The following is an 18,131-nucleotide window of genomic DNA, read 5'->3' on the forward strand; positions in this document are numbered from 1 at the left end:
AAGTGTCCAGAGAAAAAACTAACACGTAAGATAAATGACATGAATTTATTACTATAAATGACAAGTTACAAATGCTTGTGGGAGTCTGTCATGTGAGCTGAATGCCCATTCAGAGTTGGTTAATGTAAATATTCTCAGATTTTTTGTTTGATTTTTTTCAGAATGTTGCTTTGTTCTATTGCAGCTTTCCGTTTCTTCTGTAAAAAAAATATGTAAATAATTTTCATTAAAATTTCCTAAATTAAAAAGATTATTAGCTTTGAAAATTAACATCATATCGATATGATTATAAAATAATAAGCTTGCATGAAAAAAATAATAATTTTAACTTTAAATAATTGCAATTAAGTTTATTTTAAACGCAACAAATCATGTCAAATCTTGAAAAGTCAATTGCAATCGTAAAACATTTTATGAAGATGTTGTAAGAAAAGATACAAACATTTGCAACAGATTCTTACACTTAAATAAAAGAAAGTAAATTTTTTTAGTCAAATGTTGCTTTCTGAGACACAGGTTGCCATCCCTAGGAAAAGTCTAATAACCATACAGATGTATGAAAATGTTAGCCCAGCTAAAATCGATGACTATGATAATCTTCAGGGTTGTGTGTTGCTAATAAAGAAAGATTCTCTGGGTTGTGTGTTGCTATGAAATGAAGATTCTCTGGGTGGTATGTAGCTGTCAGAGAAAGATTCGCTGGGTTTTATGTTACCATAAGAGGAAGATTCTCTGGGTTGTGTGTTGCTATGAGAGGAAGATTTCTTGTGTGTGGCTATAAAAGGATGATTCTCTGCATACTTACACTGTAAGACTAAATACTTACACTGGAAGACTAAATACTTACACTGGAAGATTAGCTGATTACTTAGACTAGAATACTATCAGAATACTTACACTGGGTGTTGAGGGAGTGCCAACAACATCAATGGTATCAGACAACAACTTCCTTTTAGCAGGTGATGTGGCCTGGCCATCTTGACTGCTCTCTCCCATGATATCATCCAAGGTGGGACTCAGGAGTTCTGTTTCTTTGGTTTGTGATGGCATCAAAAAGTTGGAGAATGTGCCACCATTCTAAAGCAAAATAATGTATGTGTGGACCATATGTCAATAGAAATATTTTTTTTTGTAATCTTGTTAAGCCTAATGAATTACTTACATTCAATATAAGAAATGAACAGCCTATATTTTAGTTTAAAAGCTTAGACCATTTAAAGATATTTAATTTCTTATAGGCAACAAAATATGCAATAAACTTAGGACAGCAAATTTAAAAAAACAACAACATAACAGCCATAATATTAGCTCATAAATATTTCAGTTATGATACTCTAAATTAATTTGCAAAAAATTACATTAAAATAAAATGTATTAATATTCATCTTCAACTTCTTTCTAATATTTAAGTCATTTAGAAAGCCCCATGTTCTTATGCCAAGAAAAATAGGCTAATAAATTATAAATATGAAATCTCTGACAGTTAATTACAGAATTGAATTGCCCATACCTTAGAAGACGTGAGTTGATCATGTCTGTGTTTCAGTGTCTGAAGTTCATATTCACATGTAGACATTGCCAGTTTGAGCTCATACAATAAAACTATGTCCTGGCGAAGTGTGTTGAACCCATTTACTATCTCTTCAGTTGGCATGGGGTTAAATTCTAAAAAAATAAAAACAAAAATATATAAAACTTGTCAATCAACAGCTTAAGAGAAAACAAACATTTTGTTTTTTTAATGATACAGTTCTTTCTTGTATAAAAATAATTGTAAAATTAAACATAATAAGAAAATTACAACTAACTTTTAAAATTGTAACTCACAAAGACCAAGAAATAAAAATAATTATTTTAATTAAACATAATAAGAAAATTACAAGCTTTACAAACTTTTAAAATTGTAACTCACCAAGACCAAGCTCTTCCAGCACTTGTTCAATTGCTTTTGTTTTCTTTTGCCCAATCGTGGCTGGCATCTTCATCTAAAAATGACAGAATGAAAATAATGCTACAAAAAAAAAAAACAACTGGAAGACAAGCAACAAGTATGCCACAGAATTCAAGACTAGGAAAAATGTTTTTTTTTTAAATAACAGAATTAGTAACAGACTTACTCTTTGACTCCTCAAACTGGTGCCAGAAGCTTTGAAGTCTGAGAATTTGATGCCACCAGGCTCAGGTGTTACCTTAGAGAAACATTTGTTTTATTTATCAGGCATAATTTTATAATTATATTTTATCATATCAAACCATCAAGAATAATATATATTTTTTGACAGATAAATATTCAGTTATCTGGCCAAGAGAGCATTTATCCCATAAGTTATTTCCCTTACCACTCCCCCTCCATCTTTGACTTTCATCTCTCTGGCTTGCAGTTTCTTCTTCGTGTTCTTCCGCTCTGCCTTGCGGTTGTCTGCATTACTGTCTGCCGCTGTGATCAGTTTCTGGAGGTCTTGCTGTTTCTTTTCTCTCTCTTTCTTTCTCAGCTCAATCTTCTTTAGCTCACCAATCAGATACTCCTCTTCCTCCACCTGTCAACCATCAAAAGAGACATATCAGAAATATACAAATACAAACAATCTAATACTTGCATGGGATTTGAGGTGAGTTGTAGAAGACATGATTTAAAAAAAAACTGAAAATGTTGGGTTTAAATCTAAATAAAAGCCAGGTTTTGATTCAGTTCCTTAGAACAATATCAGGGCCATGCAAATGTTATGCAGAGAGACTGCCAAATCAGGCTGGACTGTATTGAGCATAAACATCTAAATCAAAATACAAACTGAGGAGGCTGGTATGGTACAAAGATGTTGTATTTAAAAGAAATGCATCATGTTAAAAAAATTTAACAGTGGCCCTGAGCAACAAACTGTTCAGTACACATAGATTTTTGTCTGAAGTAAGGGAAAGAAAAAGGTGGTTAGGCATTTTATATGCCATGTGACACCTCCATATGTTACTGACCTGTTCCTGAGTTCTGTCAAACAACTTCATTAGCTGACACTTTCTTCTCCTCTCATGCTCAGCATCAAAAGCTTTGACCTTGGGCTCGGAACCAGATGGTGCTCGAACCTGGAACAAAAATCCCAACACATGAGAAGTTAAATCAGCATGTTGAAACAATAAATTGTGCCCATCATGACAATTTCTTTAAAAATTGTGTACAATCACATTGTGTTACAAGTATTATTATATATTGAACTCTTTCAACAAAATTAACATAAAATTAATATACAAATCATTAACAGACTAATAAGGCTTTACCTTGGCCAATGTGTTACATATATTATAATATCGTTCTTTCAAGTCCTCAACACTGTGGTCCTTGTATTTCTCCCGGTCCCAGCGATCATGGACAATGATAAAACGCACATCAAATCTCTTGCACAGCTCAAACAGGTGATCTGTTTCCTGCCGCGTCCAGTTGTCGTCATGTAAATGTTGCTGGTACTCCAGATCAGAGAAGATGGGGACGTCAACTGTCTGAATAGACAAACAATACAAGTTTTGATATAAAAGTGGTAGGTGGAGTGGTTGCCTAGACACATTATGTTGTGAAAGCACAGATATTTTTATACTGGTTAATTTCAGTATCGAACAAAATTCATGCTGAGGTTTTTTGTTAATGTTGAAGATAGCCGAGACTTTCAAAATTTGTTCAGATTTAGCAATGAGAAAACTATTGCTGTTAAGAATGGTTTGGAAAACTGAAAGGTTAAAAATGTAAAATTGTAAAGAAATATAAATGATGCTTTTAATAATAAAAAAGTCTGCATGTTAGATGATGAATTTTTTTTTTTGCCAAAATGCTTTTATATGTAGACATATATAAACTCTAAACTTACTGCATTTATTTTAAAATGCAGTTTCTTTCAACAAGCGTCATAAAAAAAATAATTAAAAACCTTATTGAATCTTGCAAAGGGATAGTCTTTGCCTTCATCTGCAGCCCGACCCCAATGATAAAATATTGCACCATCCTGTAATAATCAATAAACATTAGTGAAATTAAAAAACTCTTCACAGAGTTAAAAGGACACAGGTTTAATAGCAAAGAGGTAGATTTACCTAGTAAACCAAGACAAGTGAAGAACTTTTTTATTGACCACAACCTCAACATTTCAAATTAAATTACTTTTCCCAACCTTTCTGGCAGCGTTAGTAAAAGGCATCCATTTCCAAGGACGAACACGACTGCTGCCTATTTTGGCTTTCATCTGTTTGTAGCCTTGCTTAGAATCAGATGGTATTATAGGTGCTGCATCTCTGAAAAACAAAATATGAATATTAAATAGTGAAATTGTGCTAGTTTATAACTTTAAATAAGTAAATTGATTTGGGAATAAAGATTGGTTCAAGGAACAAACATTGGGCATGCTACTACAATATTTTAACAATGATAAACTTACGTTTGGTATCTGCTGTCAGTATGCAATAATCCCCACAGCTCTCTATGCATACCCTCTGGTCGCTTAATTCCCACATCTGACTTGCGAATTTTTTTCTATTGAAACAAAACCAAAAGGTAACATTCTTTTTAAAATGTATCCCACTAAATGTTATTTTCATTTTTTTTTTTTAATTGAAAAACAAAAACCAACATTCTATAGTAATATGAAGATCTCTAGGAACTAATACAATAATTTTTTACTGCAACAATTATAGGTTTTCTAAATTAAAAAAAAAATTCTGACTCTACTGTAAATTACAATCTAACTACAATAAAACCTTTAATTGCAAGAAAATTAAAGTATACAAATTATTCATAGAATTCTTTCCTTTTTGTGCTTTTATCATTGAAGTTACCTTTTTCCCTTCAGTCATTAAAGACTCCTTTGTCATAAAGTCTGTCTGCCCTTGGCCAGTGTCTAGTTCCAATATATCTCTCACATCTGTGCTGGTAGCCATCTATGCAGAGAATAAGTATTTTTAATAGCTGAATCAAAAATTAATAAAAATAAATTTCATTTTTTGAGCAATTATTAAAATTATTATAATATTATTAAACTGACTTAGACTCATAAATTGTATAACTGAAAGTATAATAAAAATTATAGTTATTACCTAATAACTTCATCAGTAAAGTTATAATAAAAATTACTGTTTAAAGTTTAAACTGTGTAAATCTATGAGTAAAATGTAAAAATAACAGGCTGGTAGGTAGAGAGTAGTGATGGCTTTTTTTTAGGTCAGGTCATAAGATTAGGCTTAGGCTAAATTAATTATTCCATAAGTGGGGTGAATTTTTATATCAGTGTCTGATAATAGAATCTTCTTTCAAAAAGGAGTGTTAGGTTACTGGTAGTTAACTAAATACACATGGCTGGCTAATGTCAATGCTAACCCAGTCCCTAACCATAACTCCAACCCTACCATACGCTTAACCCTAATTTCTAACCACAAAATTAGTCGAGATTACAAAATACTACTAACAACCCAACACATCTACTTTATGGAAGAGTCTATTATCGGACATCGGTATCCCGAATCATCCCACCTAAATAACTGAGACTAAGAGCCTATAGTTACTATAGTTAGTTAATAGTTACTAGTTAGCCTTTAATCTGTAGGACTCGAGTCTATTCAAGTCTAGTGGCTTTGTCTAAGCGGGACTAAGCGGCTTATGGGCTTAGTCTTTTTTTTTTAGTTTTGGAATCAGGCAGCTATCTATAGGATTTCCAAGTAGTTTGTTAGACTTAGTTAGTAGTTAAGTAGTAGATCTAGATCTAGTAGTAACTACTAACTAGTAAAGTATAAGTAGAGAAGTAAAGTTACAGTAAACTTTAAGTAAAGTAGTAGGTAAGTAGAGTAGTCTAGTAGTAGTACTAGTTAGTACAGTGAAGTAGTAGTAGGGCAAGTAGAAGTAGGGAAAGTTAAGTTAGGCAGTAGGGCTTTACTTTAAGTAGATTAAGTACTAAATCTATTTAAATTATTAATTTTTTTTACTACTAATGTATTATTATGGTTTTATACCTTATTAATCCGATTTGGTTTACACCGGACCAAAACAAAAAGAAACTTGTAAACCCGTTTCAAGTTTTTAAATGCTTAATAAATACAAAGTTTATACTTTTAATTTAAACTTACTGTTTAAAAAAAACAACAGCAAATTATGTGATAACTTTTATTATCTTGTTATTAATAATATTTATTAAATACCATAAGAGATATTAATTGAAAGAAATAATTTTAATCACTTGATAATATAGGTATTTAGTTAAAGTATTCGTTGTTTATTTCGTATGACTTGGATTTGCTTTTGTGAAGTTTAAGTAAGTGCAACATTATCGTATGTACTATGTAGATCTAGATCTAGTTACTAAGTTAGTATGTATGTACCTGTACTAGATATCTAGATCTAGATTTAGTAACAACTAGATTTATATCTAGATCTACCTAGCTCAGGGGTCGGCAACCTGCGGCTCGCGAGCCGCATGCGGCTCTTTTGATGTCAAGATGCGGCTCTCCAGCTCCGTGCACAAATATTAATTAATAGTTGTATTATTTTATTTTCAAAACTCATAACAAAATTAATAATTATACTGTAAAAAAACACAAGTTTAAACAGAAGGGAAAAAACTCATCAGAGAACAGAGAGAATATGTGCAGTAGAAAGTATTCAAAGTATACGGACGGCTAACAGTCACTTGGGCACCAGGTCCAGCACCACCGCCGTGCTGTAGCCAGCCCAGTGGCGACTATTCCATTCTTGCCACTGCCCAAGTGCCGACTTTTTCGAATACCATTAACGGGGAATGTTATTTTATTCAGAATGCATATCCCTATCTGTCAGTAATCATTAATTTGACGTGAGTGACGTAGTTTTTTAGTTATTAGCCATTAGCTCCCTACTGTTGAGCTGGGTACGAGTTTCCCTGCGTTCAGTGGCAGTGGGGTGTTAGATAAGCCTGGTGAGAAAGGAAGGACAGAAGTGACAGATACACGGCAATCAAACCGATATCTAAGCCAGTTAGATTGAGTTTGCCCTGTTGAGACCTGCCTGGCTAATGGGAGACACCCCCTGAGCCGGTGATGTCCGTATAGAAAAAAAAGAAAGTCAACTGCTTCTCAAGTGGATTGGGATCGTCCTATATTTTTGTTTTTTAATTAGATCTACTAATGTCATTATTCTGGTGAAATAAGTGTATGTTTTTATGTGAACAAATATTATTTCATATTTAAAGATATTTATTTTAAATAACAAATAAAATTTATTTACCTAACCCTAATCAAATGATAAAATATGAAAAAAAATGTTAGTGGCTCTTTAAAAACTGCGAAATTTTGAAAAGTGTAACATATGGCTCTTCCGTCTCAAAAGGTTGCCGACCCCTGACCTAACTAGCTACTAGATCTAGAATCTAGATCTAGCTGTTAACACTAACGTAACTAGCTAGGTAAAGTATTATAGTTACAGAGTATTATAGTAGATTCTACTTAACAGCTTAACTTAACAAAGTAACTACCAGCCTATACAATAAAAATCATACTAGGCCTATAGGCCTAAATAAATAATAAATATTAATAAAATATAAACGATGTAGAATGTAGAATTATAGGCCTAATGATATGTACTTAATACTTATGTACTAGATTTTTCTAGATCTAGATTATAACTAGAAACCAGATCTCTAGAGTCTAGATTTGGTAGATTGTATCCCCATCTCAGAGTCAGTCCTGAGTACAGGTTACTTATTTTATTACTTAGGCTTAGGCCTATTACTTAATTTAGATTTATAGAGCAGGCCTTACTAAAACTGGTGTAGTTAAAATATGATATGAAGATCACATCAGTCATTAATATACACACATTATTAGGCATATTTTCCAGATTAACTTGCTGCAATATATTTTGTGTCTCAAACCATTTAATTGCATTTAGCAATGTGAAAATTCAGACTTATCAGAATTGATTTAGTTTAACTCCTTTATCAAATTTTTTTTTCAGGTTGTAAACACAGAAATGAGTCAAGTGAGTGGCAGTACAGCTGTTAGATTCTGGAAGCCAGGTAACTTAAGCCATGTGTTAGAGATCGTTCATAAATGATATCAATCTCCTGGGGGGGGGGGGGGGGGTCCCGAAGTGTGATGTTTTTAGAAAGCAATGTTAAAAGCTGAATTTTTAGCCCTTATTTTTGCTTTTTTTAAGCTGTTTTTGTAAATTGTATAAAAATTAATATACTTTACTATATTGACCAAGCTCAGTCAATATTTTAGAAAGAAATTGAACTGCAATTTTGAGGGGGGGGGGGGGGGTTGGAGGCTGAGGTGTTACATCTTTTTTTTTTGAGGGGGGGGGGGGTCTGGGTTTTGTGATGATGTGTGATGGTGGGGAGGGGGGGGAGATAAAAATTGTCCAAAAAAGCATGACATCATTTATGAATGACCCCTAATCATAATTCATAATGTTCATCTAGTTTCAATACTAGGACTTACAGCTTATTGCTAGTTTAATATCTTGGGAAAATTATTAAATTCAGATTATTATTAAAATATTAAATACTGAAACATAGTTTTCAAGTTTGTTAGAAAGTGCAATAAAAAGGATTCTCTTTATTGTATTTTATGTTTGTAAACAATTAACAGTCTTAAGGAAAATGGAATGTTTCTTGTTAATAATTATTTTCCTAAATAATTTTTATAGGCACCTCAGGTCCCGGGCTGTCAAAGCTGTCAGAAGAAAGAACTATTAGCTCAGATGTTACCTCCCCTTGCATTGTCTACAACCCATATAAAAACTTGTCAATTGAACAACAAAGACAAAAGTTGCCAGTTTTTCAGGTCTTTTATTTAATGTCATTATTTTATAATATGATATAACATTTGGTTAGCCTTATAATGAATTTTTATTATTAGATGCATTAAATACTTTGAATGAAAGCACAATGGCGCAGGAGTGACTCCATACTTCAAAGTTAATTATTAACTACTTTTTTCTGGAACGGTGTATTCATGAGGGAGGGATCATGGCTGCTATCTCTAAAAATTCTTGAGTTTGGACTTCCTAAAAGATGAGGCTTGTTGGGCTGGGGATAGCAACCCATCTAAGAAAGAAAACTCCAATATCAAACGATTGCAGCTTTGTAGTTTGTTCTTGGATGGACCAAGGCTATGGAAGCAAATCCAAAAACGAAAAGAAAGCTGAATTCGGATTCAACAGTCTATATGTCGCATAACATGTTGACATGTAATACTTAATTGTGTTGGAGGAAATATCCTCCAATATTACAAAAGTACAAAGAAGAAGAAGATTCCTCTTTCTGATCAAAACAAATTACATTGAATTAGAAGTTAGAATACTGAATTGTTCATCTTATTCTTCTCTCAGTTATTGTGTCGCTCAATAGTTGCAAAAACCTTTTATGGAATGCAAATTAAATTTAATTTCTTAAATCAGTGGACTAAAAAATGGCTGTATTTTTTTCACTGAGTAAAATTTTGATTTTAATTTAAATGATTAGTAGTTCATGTTAGTTGCAAATATCTATTGGTATTTTTGGATTTGAAATAGTGAATGCTTGTGTTTGTTCTAATCACTTTTCTACTATATTACAGTATCGTAATCAAATTTTGTATCTGGCTGAAAAATATCAAACAGTCATCATCATCGGGGAAACTGGATGTGGCAAAAGTACACAGATACCTCAGGTAGAGGGCCATAAGTTAACGGTTCATTACATGTTAAAATTTTTAAATAATATGCCAAATGTTGCTAATTTTTAAATACATATTGTATATGTTAAACAATGCATGATTAAAATTTGGCACAAGTGCTAACTCTGGGCACTTTAACATTGTAGTACCTGTTGGAAGCTGGCTGGGCTACAGATGGACATGTGATTGGTGTGACACAGCCAAGGAGAGTGGCTGCAGTAACGGTAAGATGCTCTGTTCACATTCTTCACACAGTTTTATTGTATATGTGATGTATTGATTGCTCACATTCTTCACACAGTTTCATTGTATATGTGATGTATTTACTGTTTAGTTACATTCCTCAAACAATTTCACATTATATATGATGTATCGGATGTTCAGTTTGTATACTTATGAGCAGTTGCCAGTTACAAGAATTCCAATGCCAAACAAAGCTCTTATCTACCTATAACTCTTCTGTTCTAGCATGAAAGTGTTGATTTTTTTAAAAATAAAAATTTACTAATATTAAAAACCTCATACACCATGTGACAAAGTACTTTTTTTCTTTCATATTTAATATTTAAAAGATTTTTAATGTAGTTTTTAAAAATACATTTTTAGTAATACAGCATTGGTTTAATTATCTTAATTTTAAGTTTAAACTAATGTGATGAATTTTTAGTTTGTTTCTTTTAAACAGCCCAGATTATGCCCATAACTTCATGTTTTGTGTTGTTTGTAGCTGGCTGCTCGTATTGCAGAGGAGAAGGGAGTCATACTGGGTGATGAGATTGGCTACCTCATAAGGTTTGACAACAGCTATGATGAGGAGAAGACCAGAGTCAAGGTTTGTGTTTTGTTGATTAATTATTGATAGAAATCATTGTGATGCATCATTTTTTTCCTTTTTGTGTTCAAGACACATGGGGCCGCCACAGAAAGCTCCCTTCACTTTTGTGGGTCTTTATCAATTTTCCTGGTATCCCCCATGACAGTCCTGCCTCTGCCTGCTGCTTCCCAGCAGTACACCTTCATATCTCCCTTGCCTTCCCTGCTTTCATTTTCCTTGAGGCTTCCACTTTAGCACTATTCCTGCGATATCATATGGATTCAATCTTAGGACGTGCCCCATCAAGTGCCATCTTCATTTTTAGATTATTTTAGAAACTGCTTCCACTTCTCCTTTTATTGTGATACATAGTAGTTTAACTATATTTTTATGGAAAGGTCCATCACCCATATCAGTGCAGTGCGTGGAAAGGGAAGCTAAAACCTAGTGCAAATCAGGTCTAGTGATTGATATTATAAGACATGCTTACCTGTTGTAGTCTGCCAGGTTTATCACTGGAGCAGGTTATGTCCATAGGAGACAGAGATTATAACCAAAACTGTGATTCAGCTTCTATTATTATCCTCAGTTTTACAAATAGAGTAGAGCGATGCTCTGTTAACCACAGCAATGAGCATACATTCAGTTGTCCTTTAGATAAAATTAAATTTTTTTTCCCTATTTAACAAAAATCATTCTTCCCGCCGGCATAGGATGTCAGTAACTATATAAAAAAAATAACATTTACTAAATAAGTTGGATTCAGGCTCTGACCATGGCTGTAATTTTATTAGTTAGTGTGGCAACAACCTTATCTCTATACTCCATCAAATGAGTGAGAAGATTTAATATTTGCCTGTCTTTTATCAGCTGAAGAGGTTTGATGTTTTGACGTGGTACAGTAAAGTACCAGTTCTAAAGATTTTTTTCCCTTTTGTTCACCAGTTTATGACAGATGGCATGATGATCAGAGAGATAATGAAAGATCCTTTGTTACAAAAATATAGGTCAGTCTGGGGAGAAAATGTTTGCCTACAACTCCCGAACATACATGAGTAGACCATAATAAAGTGTTTAGAAAAAAATACTTTCTAAACCAGTGGTTCTTAACCTAGGCTTGATCGAACCCCATGGGTTTAGTGAGTCATTCACAGGGGTTCGGCAGAGGTCAAGACACACCAGACAGAATTCACTAACGGATTTTGTCAGTTCGGATGATTGAACTATTAAAAAGGGTTTAGTATATGCTATATGAAACTAGTGGGGTTCTGTACCTTTAAAATCTTAAGAACCATTGTTCTAAACTAATAGTTTGGGAATAATAGTTTATTTTTGAGATCTACTTACTTCTATGGCTAGATAAGCTATAGTCATGTTTTAATTTCTAGGGTTAAGATTATGGTTAGATCTTGGATGTTAGCTGTATTTTTTTGCACTCTACCAGTTTTAAAACTTATTGTACTATTTTTTCAGTGTCATACTTTTAGATGAAGCACATGAACGAGCCCTAAACACAGATATTATTTTAGGACTTTTAAGAAAGGTAAGCTACTCTGTTATGTTCTATTAACCCTTAAAGCTCTGTGCTCACACCTTTTTATTTCCCTTTCCCTATCTTATCATGTACAATTCAAGTTTTTTATTTCTGTTCCCTCATGCCCACATGACTTAATTTCCATACAAACACAAAACAAACTGATTTGTCTACCTAGCAAAAAAATCTCTATAGTATGGAAATGATCTAAATTAATTTTCAAAAAGTAGGTCCAGCTGTTAGGGTTAATTACAACTTTTTTTAATAAACTATTTTGTTGGGTACTATTTTATTTCAAAATTCAAACACCATATTACAATTAAAATTCTGTCTGTTTGTCTCTGCTTTAAAAGTTTCTTTTCTGCTCTTTTCAGTTTAATGTAACAAATTACTTTTTTTTAAAAGAATTCCAGCTGTATATGTGCTTGTTTTTAGCTCAACTTAAAAACTGACAAGCAATTTTATGAGGGTTTATTTTTTTATTTTTTAAAATTTCAGATCCAAAAGAAACGAAAAGACTTAAGACTAATTGTTGCTTCTGCAACATTAGATGCAGAGGTGAATACTCTTATTCTGATTGTTCATACAAATTCAAAGTAGAAAATAAAGATAAGATATCCTGGGTATTTTTTAGACAAGGGTAGAAAAAATTTTTCTTTGAAATTTGATCTTTTAGGTGATTTTTTTTTAAATTATGGAGCAGTATTTTTAATAAAATTCAGAGTATTTCAAGAATCAAAATATTTTTATTTTCAAAATCCCAGTATAAAGTATTGGTCGTTTTATAAGGATTATACAACTTTCACTTGAGATATAAAATGTTATTTTTTACATTTAATCACAGCTATATTAATCTTTCTAAATTTAATTTTTGAACAATAAAATTTCAGGAAATGAGAAATTTTTTTAACGACAATGACACAAGTGATCCTGAGTAAGTGATTGTCATCAATTTATCTCTATAGCTATTTAAAAAAATAGTTTTTACGTTTTGAAATTATTTTATTTCCTTAAATTAGTTACCATAGTCGGTACATTATGTATTGTCAAAGAAGCCTGACAAATATGTAGTTGTTGGTTTTGTTTCAAAGGTTAATGTTTTTAGTGATTGTATCTTTAGGAAAGACACAGCAGCCATAATGACAATAGAAGGCAGAGAGTTCCCAGTCGATATTCATTATACTTTAGAGTAAGTAATTTAATCATTTCAATTAAACGAGTATTGAAGCAAGACCCAACCAAAACAATTTATAATTAAATCTTCACATTTATGTGATGCATTATCTCCCCTAAATGACTAACCTTTCTGTAATTTTAAAAGTTCTTAGATTAAGTAGAAATTGAAACAACATTGTTTGCTTAAGATTTGATTTGTCTAATTAAATCTTCTCATTTATGTGATGCATTATCTCCCCTAAATTACTAACCTTTCTGTAATTTTAAAAGTTCTTAGATTAAGTAGAAATTGAAACAACATTGTTTGCTTAAGATTTGATTTGTCTAATTAAATCTTCTCATTTATGTGATGCATTATCTCCCCTAAATTACTAACCTTTCTGTAATTTTAAAAGATAAGTTGAAATTGAAACAACATTATTTACTCAAGATTTTATTTGTCTAAAACATGTCATGTATAATAGTTTTTAAAAAAATAATCAATCTGTAGCCCAGTCCCCAACTACATCAAAGCAGCCATAGAAACAGTCATGAAAATACACAGGAACGAACCACCCGGGGATATCATTGTGTTTTTTACTGGAATGGTGAGTGGGTACGGGGTAGGTTGGTAAAAAAAAAAGATAGTAATATTAACAATTCTAGTGAGGCCAGTAATTTTTTCTATTTTAAACCCGTTTCTAGCATTTACCACACTAATAAGAAACCGCAGAACAGAAATACAAATCTTGTTAGCATTTTTAAAAGAGACCAAAATACTAATTAATTGCCTGGAAATTCAACATTAAAACCAGTTTTAGATACTTTAACTTTGTCTTCAATACCATTATTCTTGTTTCCAGAACGAAGTGGAAGAGGCTGTGTATGAACTTATGTAAGTTTGTTTGTCAGTCACATTTCATGTCTGTTTTTATGTCAGTAACAAGTCATATTAATTTTATCTCTCACTCAGATGTCATATCAGTTGATCTGCCTTTCAGGTGTAATGTCACTTGGTGTCTCTTCTATGTCATGTCGATTCATATATCAGTCTCTTGTCATGTCAGTTGATCAGTCACTTACATTTACTCATCAGTCACCCTGTCAGTTAAGTCACCTTAATATTAGAATTAAAAACTCACAAAAACGCAGTAAAGTTTGTTTTTTCTCACTTAATTTGAAAATTGTGTCACTCAGTGGTGAGGCTCGTAAGATCAACAAAAACTCCATGAAAATGAGAGTTTTACCCATGCATGGGAGTTTACCTTCTGCTGAACAGGTGAGTAGTGGCTGAGTTAGGGGTGGGGCTAACTGGTCCTTGATTTTTAGGGCCCTTACAACTGTATCTAACAATGGGTAGCTAGTTTTCACTTCCCTCACATATTATCTAACTCACAGTCACTCTGCTACCATGTCTAAAGATAAACAGACTTTGATCCTAAATGTGTGGTCATTAATCACTTTTCTTCTTGCCAAACAAACTAGTAAATATGAGGGGCTCCCTCCCTCCCTTTTTTTACTTTCTCGTATATACGTAGTATAGAGAAAGTATTGTAATCGTGCAAAAAAAATAAATCACCTCACTGATATGGAAAAACATAATTTTACAATCTTGTCCGTATGTCTGTGTGTGTGTGTGTCTGTGTGTCTGTGTGTAAACACGATAACTTGAGTACCGTTACAGCTAGGTTGATGAAATTTCATATATAAGTATTATATCAAAATCGTAGATCCGTATCAACTTTTGAGCGATTTCCGACAACCGGAAGTGGTACTTTTTCTACTTTGAATTTTTCAAAAGCCTATAACTTGAGTACTATTTCAGATAGATAAATGAAATTTCACATGTAAGTAAAAGATCTAATTCTCTACCTTCTGTTAAATTTTGAGTAATTTCCGTTGACCGGAAGTAGTAATTTACGCTACTTCCGATTTCTCAAAAAACTAATGTAAATTTTTAAAGTACTAATAATATTGCGCACTATTATGCACATTTTGTTTCGGCGTTTGTTTGGTGCGCAATGTTTTTTTCTATGAGATTCTATTCTATTTTTAAAAGTTTAAGTAATTAAAAATCATGTCTACATTCCAAGTTATTTAAGAATATTCGAGAAAGTTTAGGGGAGATCACTCCCGGTTTATTTAAAGCTGATGTACCAAGTGCACCACCTATCAATGAAATTTTTTTTGTATCAGTTTATATTGTGTTACATTTATGAAAAAAGAACCATATCACTGGTAAAATTTGAACTTTCTTTTTTGTCTTTTTAGCAGGTCAATGTTTTATGACTTACACTTTTATGTCTGTTACCAGATGAAAATCTTTGAAAGGAGCCACAAAAACACCAGAAAAATTGTGGTGGCTACAAATATAGCTGAGACATCTTTGACAATACCAGGGATAACGTATGGTTAGTTGTTTTGTTCATATTGTCATTGACTTTCAAGTTTGTTTTTCTCTACAAAGAAAGTTTCCAGATCAATATTTTTGAAAAATCAACTCACTATTTTAAATGATCTAAATAGTTGCTGAAACAAACAAAAAATATTATTAATAATAAATTTCATAAATAAAGATATTTTTCGGCTTTTTAAAAAAAACAATTAGAACAGTGGTAGTTATAGGCCAGTACAATGTCGAGCAAGTCATTACTTTTCTCTTTGGATGTCAAGTACACCATCAGATGGTACAATTGCTTGTGAGCATTCCTTCCAAATGTGGCACCCCACTGTCATGTCTTATGTTGGTTTGTACCCATTAACTGATACCAGTGGATTCCAGGTGACCATTAGATCATACTAGGGCTTCTACCATAGCAAGTATCTATTAAATCTGGCTTCACTTCCGCCATGCTAACCACAGCCTGACAAGTCTGATCTCTGTCACATCAAATAGAGGAGTAAGCTCAAGAAATAAGTAAATCTACAGCAGTTAGATGCTGGAGACATTTTTAAAATGTAGGGAATCAGACAAATCCAATGTCATATATAAACTGCACTCAGCAAGATCACCCATACTATTTTTCTAAGAGTGTGGTTGTTCTGTGTGTGTGGTTTTCTGTGTGTGTGGTGTTCTGGAATCATGGTCAAGAGATCATCGTTTATTGCTAGGTGTAGTATATTTGTAGTATATTTTCTGTATACATTGCAGGTTGTTTTTGTTGTTGTTTTGCTTCATTTATACATTAACTTTTGTTTATCACCAGTGGTTGATGCTGGCTTTGTTAAACTGAAGGCGTACAACCCAAAGTCTGGAATAGGTTAGTCAGCTTTTAATTTTGTTTTCTTACCTTTTAATGCTGTGAAATCTGGCTTATTTTTTTATATCATTAAATTGTTGATATGTGTAAGTACTATAATTCTACATTTGTCCCCTTACATTAATTACTCTCTTAAACATCATTACATTAATGTATCTACATCTCTTTACTTAATCTGCCCCTACACCAGAGGCGTATAGAGGATGGGGGACATATGTCCCCAGGCGCCGACCTTAGGGGGGGCGCCAAATTGAAAGTTTGAGGGGGGGATTGCAAATCGAAAGTTTGAGGGGGGTGCAAATGAAAAGTTCGAGGTGGGGGTGCAAATCAAAAGTTTGTCCCCGGGCGACGGGAAGGGTTGCTACGCCTCTGCCCTACACTTCCTTACCTTTTTGTACACACCCTTACCTTATGTGTCCACATGAAGAGAGCCTGGTGATTGTTCCTGTGTCCCAGGCATCAGCCAACCAACGAGCTGGGAGAGCTGGACGTGTTAGAGCAGGAAAGGCATACAGACTGTACACAGGTTGTTTGTTTTAAATAGTTTTACAACAAAGGTTCTTTTTAATAGAGTACACTTTATTTGAAAGGCATACAGACTGTACACAGGTTGTTTGTTTTAAATAGTTTTACAACAAAGGTTCTTTTTAATAGAGTACACTTTATTTGAAAGGCATACAGACTATACACAGATTGTTTGTTTTAATACTTTTACACGGGCATTTTTTAATAGAGTGCTCATGGTTCTTTAAAAGATAGAATTTGTACACAGTATTTGAAATGTATTGTAGCCTACACAAGTTTTTAACATTTTAGACACATTTTAAAAAAAAATAGCCCAGAGGTTTTTTTTTAATAGAGTGTTATGGTTTTTTAAAAAAAGAAACAGTATTTGAAATAGAATGTAGCCTGCACAAGTTTTTAAGATTGTAGACACATTTAAAAAATAGATTACTCAGAGGATTTTTAAATAGTGTACATGTTATTTTAAATAGCTTGTTCACAGTTGTTGTTTTTTTTAAAATTGACTGTAGGCCTACACTTTTTAAATAATAGCTGTTACACATTTGTATGATAAAGAAATGTATCCAGCTGAAGAGCACTCAGCTTTATTATGAATTTTTAAATTTCTTTTTGCAGAAGAGTCGTTTGAAAAGTTGCCACTGTCCACCACACCAGAAATGCAGCGTTCTGATCTAGCACCAGTTATCCTGCAGCTCAAGGCACTGGGTGTCGCCAATGTCTTAAGATTTCATTTTTTATCAGTAAGGCAAGATATCATAATAGATTTTTAAAATTTTTATATTTTAATAATAAATCTTTTAATGTAATTTAAAATTTAAAATATTTAAATTAGAAATTAAAATGTAAATAAAGAAAAGCTAAAATAACATGTTAAAAGAAGTTGTTTTTTGACTGCACCTCAAAAATTAACTATCCTATTGACTATTTGAACCATGAGGATCTTAATAATAGCTGTTTTATTGCTGTACATTCTATCACATATACTCTTCAACCCTTGAGTCTAGACATATCAGTGATTTTTTTCTTTTTTTCAGCCACCACCTGCCCAAAACATGGTCAGAGGTCTGGAACTGTTGTATGCTTTAGGAGGTAATCATTTACTCAATGTCATTGTACTGGAGCCTGTGTTATATGTTAGCCAATACATTATAGAATGTTAGGTTTTTAAAATTATAGAATGTTA

At 32.7% G+C, this 18,131-nt stretch overlaps 2 protein-coding genes across 6 annotated transcripts in view; one reads left to right on the plus strand and one right to left on the minus strand.

Annotated features, from left to right (window-relative positions):
• Positions 1–43: 43 nt before the first annotated feature.
• Positions 44–11,055, minus strand: LOC131946626 (DNA methyltransferase 1-associated protein 1-like). 2 transcript variants are annotated; one of them, XM_059307554.1, is made up of 13 exons: positions 10,965–11,055; positions 4,813–4,914; positions 4,416–4,510; positions 4,152–4,272; positions 3,912–3,986; positions 3,271–3,489; positions 2,971–3,078; positions 2,340–2,537; positions 2,118–2,189; positions 1,913–1,985; positions 1,511–1,665; positions 898–1,077; positions 44–197 (listed from the first exon to the last, which is right to left on the minus strand). In XM_059307554.1, exons 1-13 carry the CDS (start codon positions 11,007–11,009, stop codon positions 135–137), a joined length of 1,506 nt encoding a protein of 501 aa, XP_059163537.1. In that variant the 5' UTR covers positions 11,010–11,055; the 3' UTR covers positions 44–134. The 2 variants fall into 2 exon arrangements, with proteins under 2 accessions (XP_059163537.1, XP_059163538.1); XM_059307555.1 differs by lacking the exon at positions 10,965–11,055 and adding an exon at positions 5,980–6,045.
• LOC131946624 (putative ATP-dependent RNA helicase DHX35) overlaps positions 6,295–18,131 on the plus strand; it is a 47,610-nt gene continuing 35,773 nt past the window's right edge. The window contains exons 1-20 of one of the 4 annotated variants that reach the window (XM_059307549.1): positions 6,485–6,501; positions 7,328–7,403; positions 7,955–8,015; positions 8,651–8,787; positions 9,562–9,654; positions 9,807–9,884; positions 10,388–10,492; positions 11,420–11,481; positions 11,948–12,017; positions 12,507–12,566; positions 12,899–12,942; positions 13,129–13,197; positions 13,675–13,771; positions 14,027–14,058; positions 14,361–14,442; positions 15,478–15,574; positions 16,370–16,423; positions 16,851–16,949; positions 17,564–17,688; positions 17,983–18,037. In XM_059307549.1, coding sequence (XP_059163532.1) covers positions 7,970–8,015; positions 8,651–8,787; positions 9,562–9,654; positions 9,807–9,884; positions 10,388–10,492; positions 11,420–11,481; positions 11,948–12,017; positions 12,507–12,566; positions 12,899–12,942; positions 13,129–13,197; positions 13,675–13,771; positions 14,027–14,058; positions 14,361–14,442; positions 15,478–15,574; positions 16,370–16,423; positions 16,851–16,949; positions 17,564–17,688; positions 17,983–18,037 — 1,405 coding nt within the window. In that variant the 5' untranslated portion in view covers positions 6,485–6,501; positions 7,328–7,403; positions 7,955–7,969. Of the gene's footprint in view, positions 6,300–6,484; positions 6,502–7,322; positions 7,404–7,617; positions 7,694–7,954; positions 8,016–8,650; positions 8,788–9,561; positions 9,655–9,806; positions 9,885–10,387; positions 10,493–11,419; positions 11,482–11,947; positions 12,018–12,506; positions 12,567–12,898; positions 12,943–13,128; positions 13,198–13,674; positions 13,772–14,026; positions 14,059–14,360; positions 14,443–15,477; positions 15,575–16,369; positions 16,424–16,850; positions 16,950–17,563; positions 17,689–17,982; positions 18,038–18,131 lie in introns of those variants that run through there. The other 3 variants (XM_059307552.1, XM_059307550.1, XM_059307551.1) reach the window with 3 other exon arrangements.

Source organism: Physella acuta, unplaced genomic scaffold, assembly GCF_028476545.2.
Source record: "Physella acuta isolate Inbredline_101_S28 unplaced genomic scaffold, ASM2847654v3 ptg000566l, whole genome shotgun sequence".
Lineage (NCBI taxonomy): Eukaryota > Metazoa > Mollusca > Gastropoda > Physidae > Physella > Physella acuta.

Excerpts from the sequence above, each read along its gene's own strand:
- LOC131946626 (XM_059307554.1), bottom strand. The coding sequence starts at position 11,009 with ATGGACATAACCTGCTCCAGTGATAAACCTGGCAGACTACAACAG. Across the intron at positions 4,273-4,415 it reads ACTGACAGCAGATACCAAAC|AGATGCAGCACCTATAATAC; the intron begins GTAAGTTTATCA and ends TTTGTTTTTCAG. Across the intron at positions 3,490-3,911 it reads CCTTTGCAAGATTCAATAAG|ACAGTTGACGTCCCCATCTT; the intron begins GTTTTTAATTAT and ends TTGTCTATTCAG.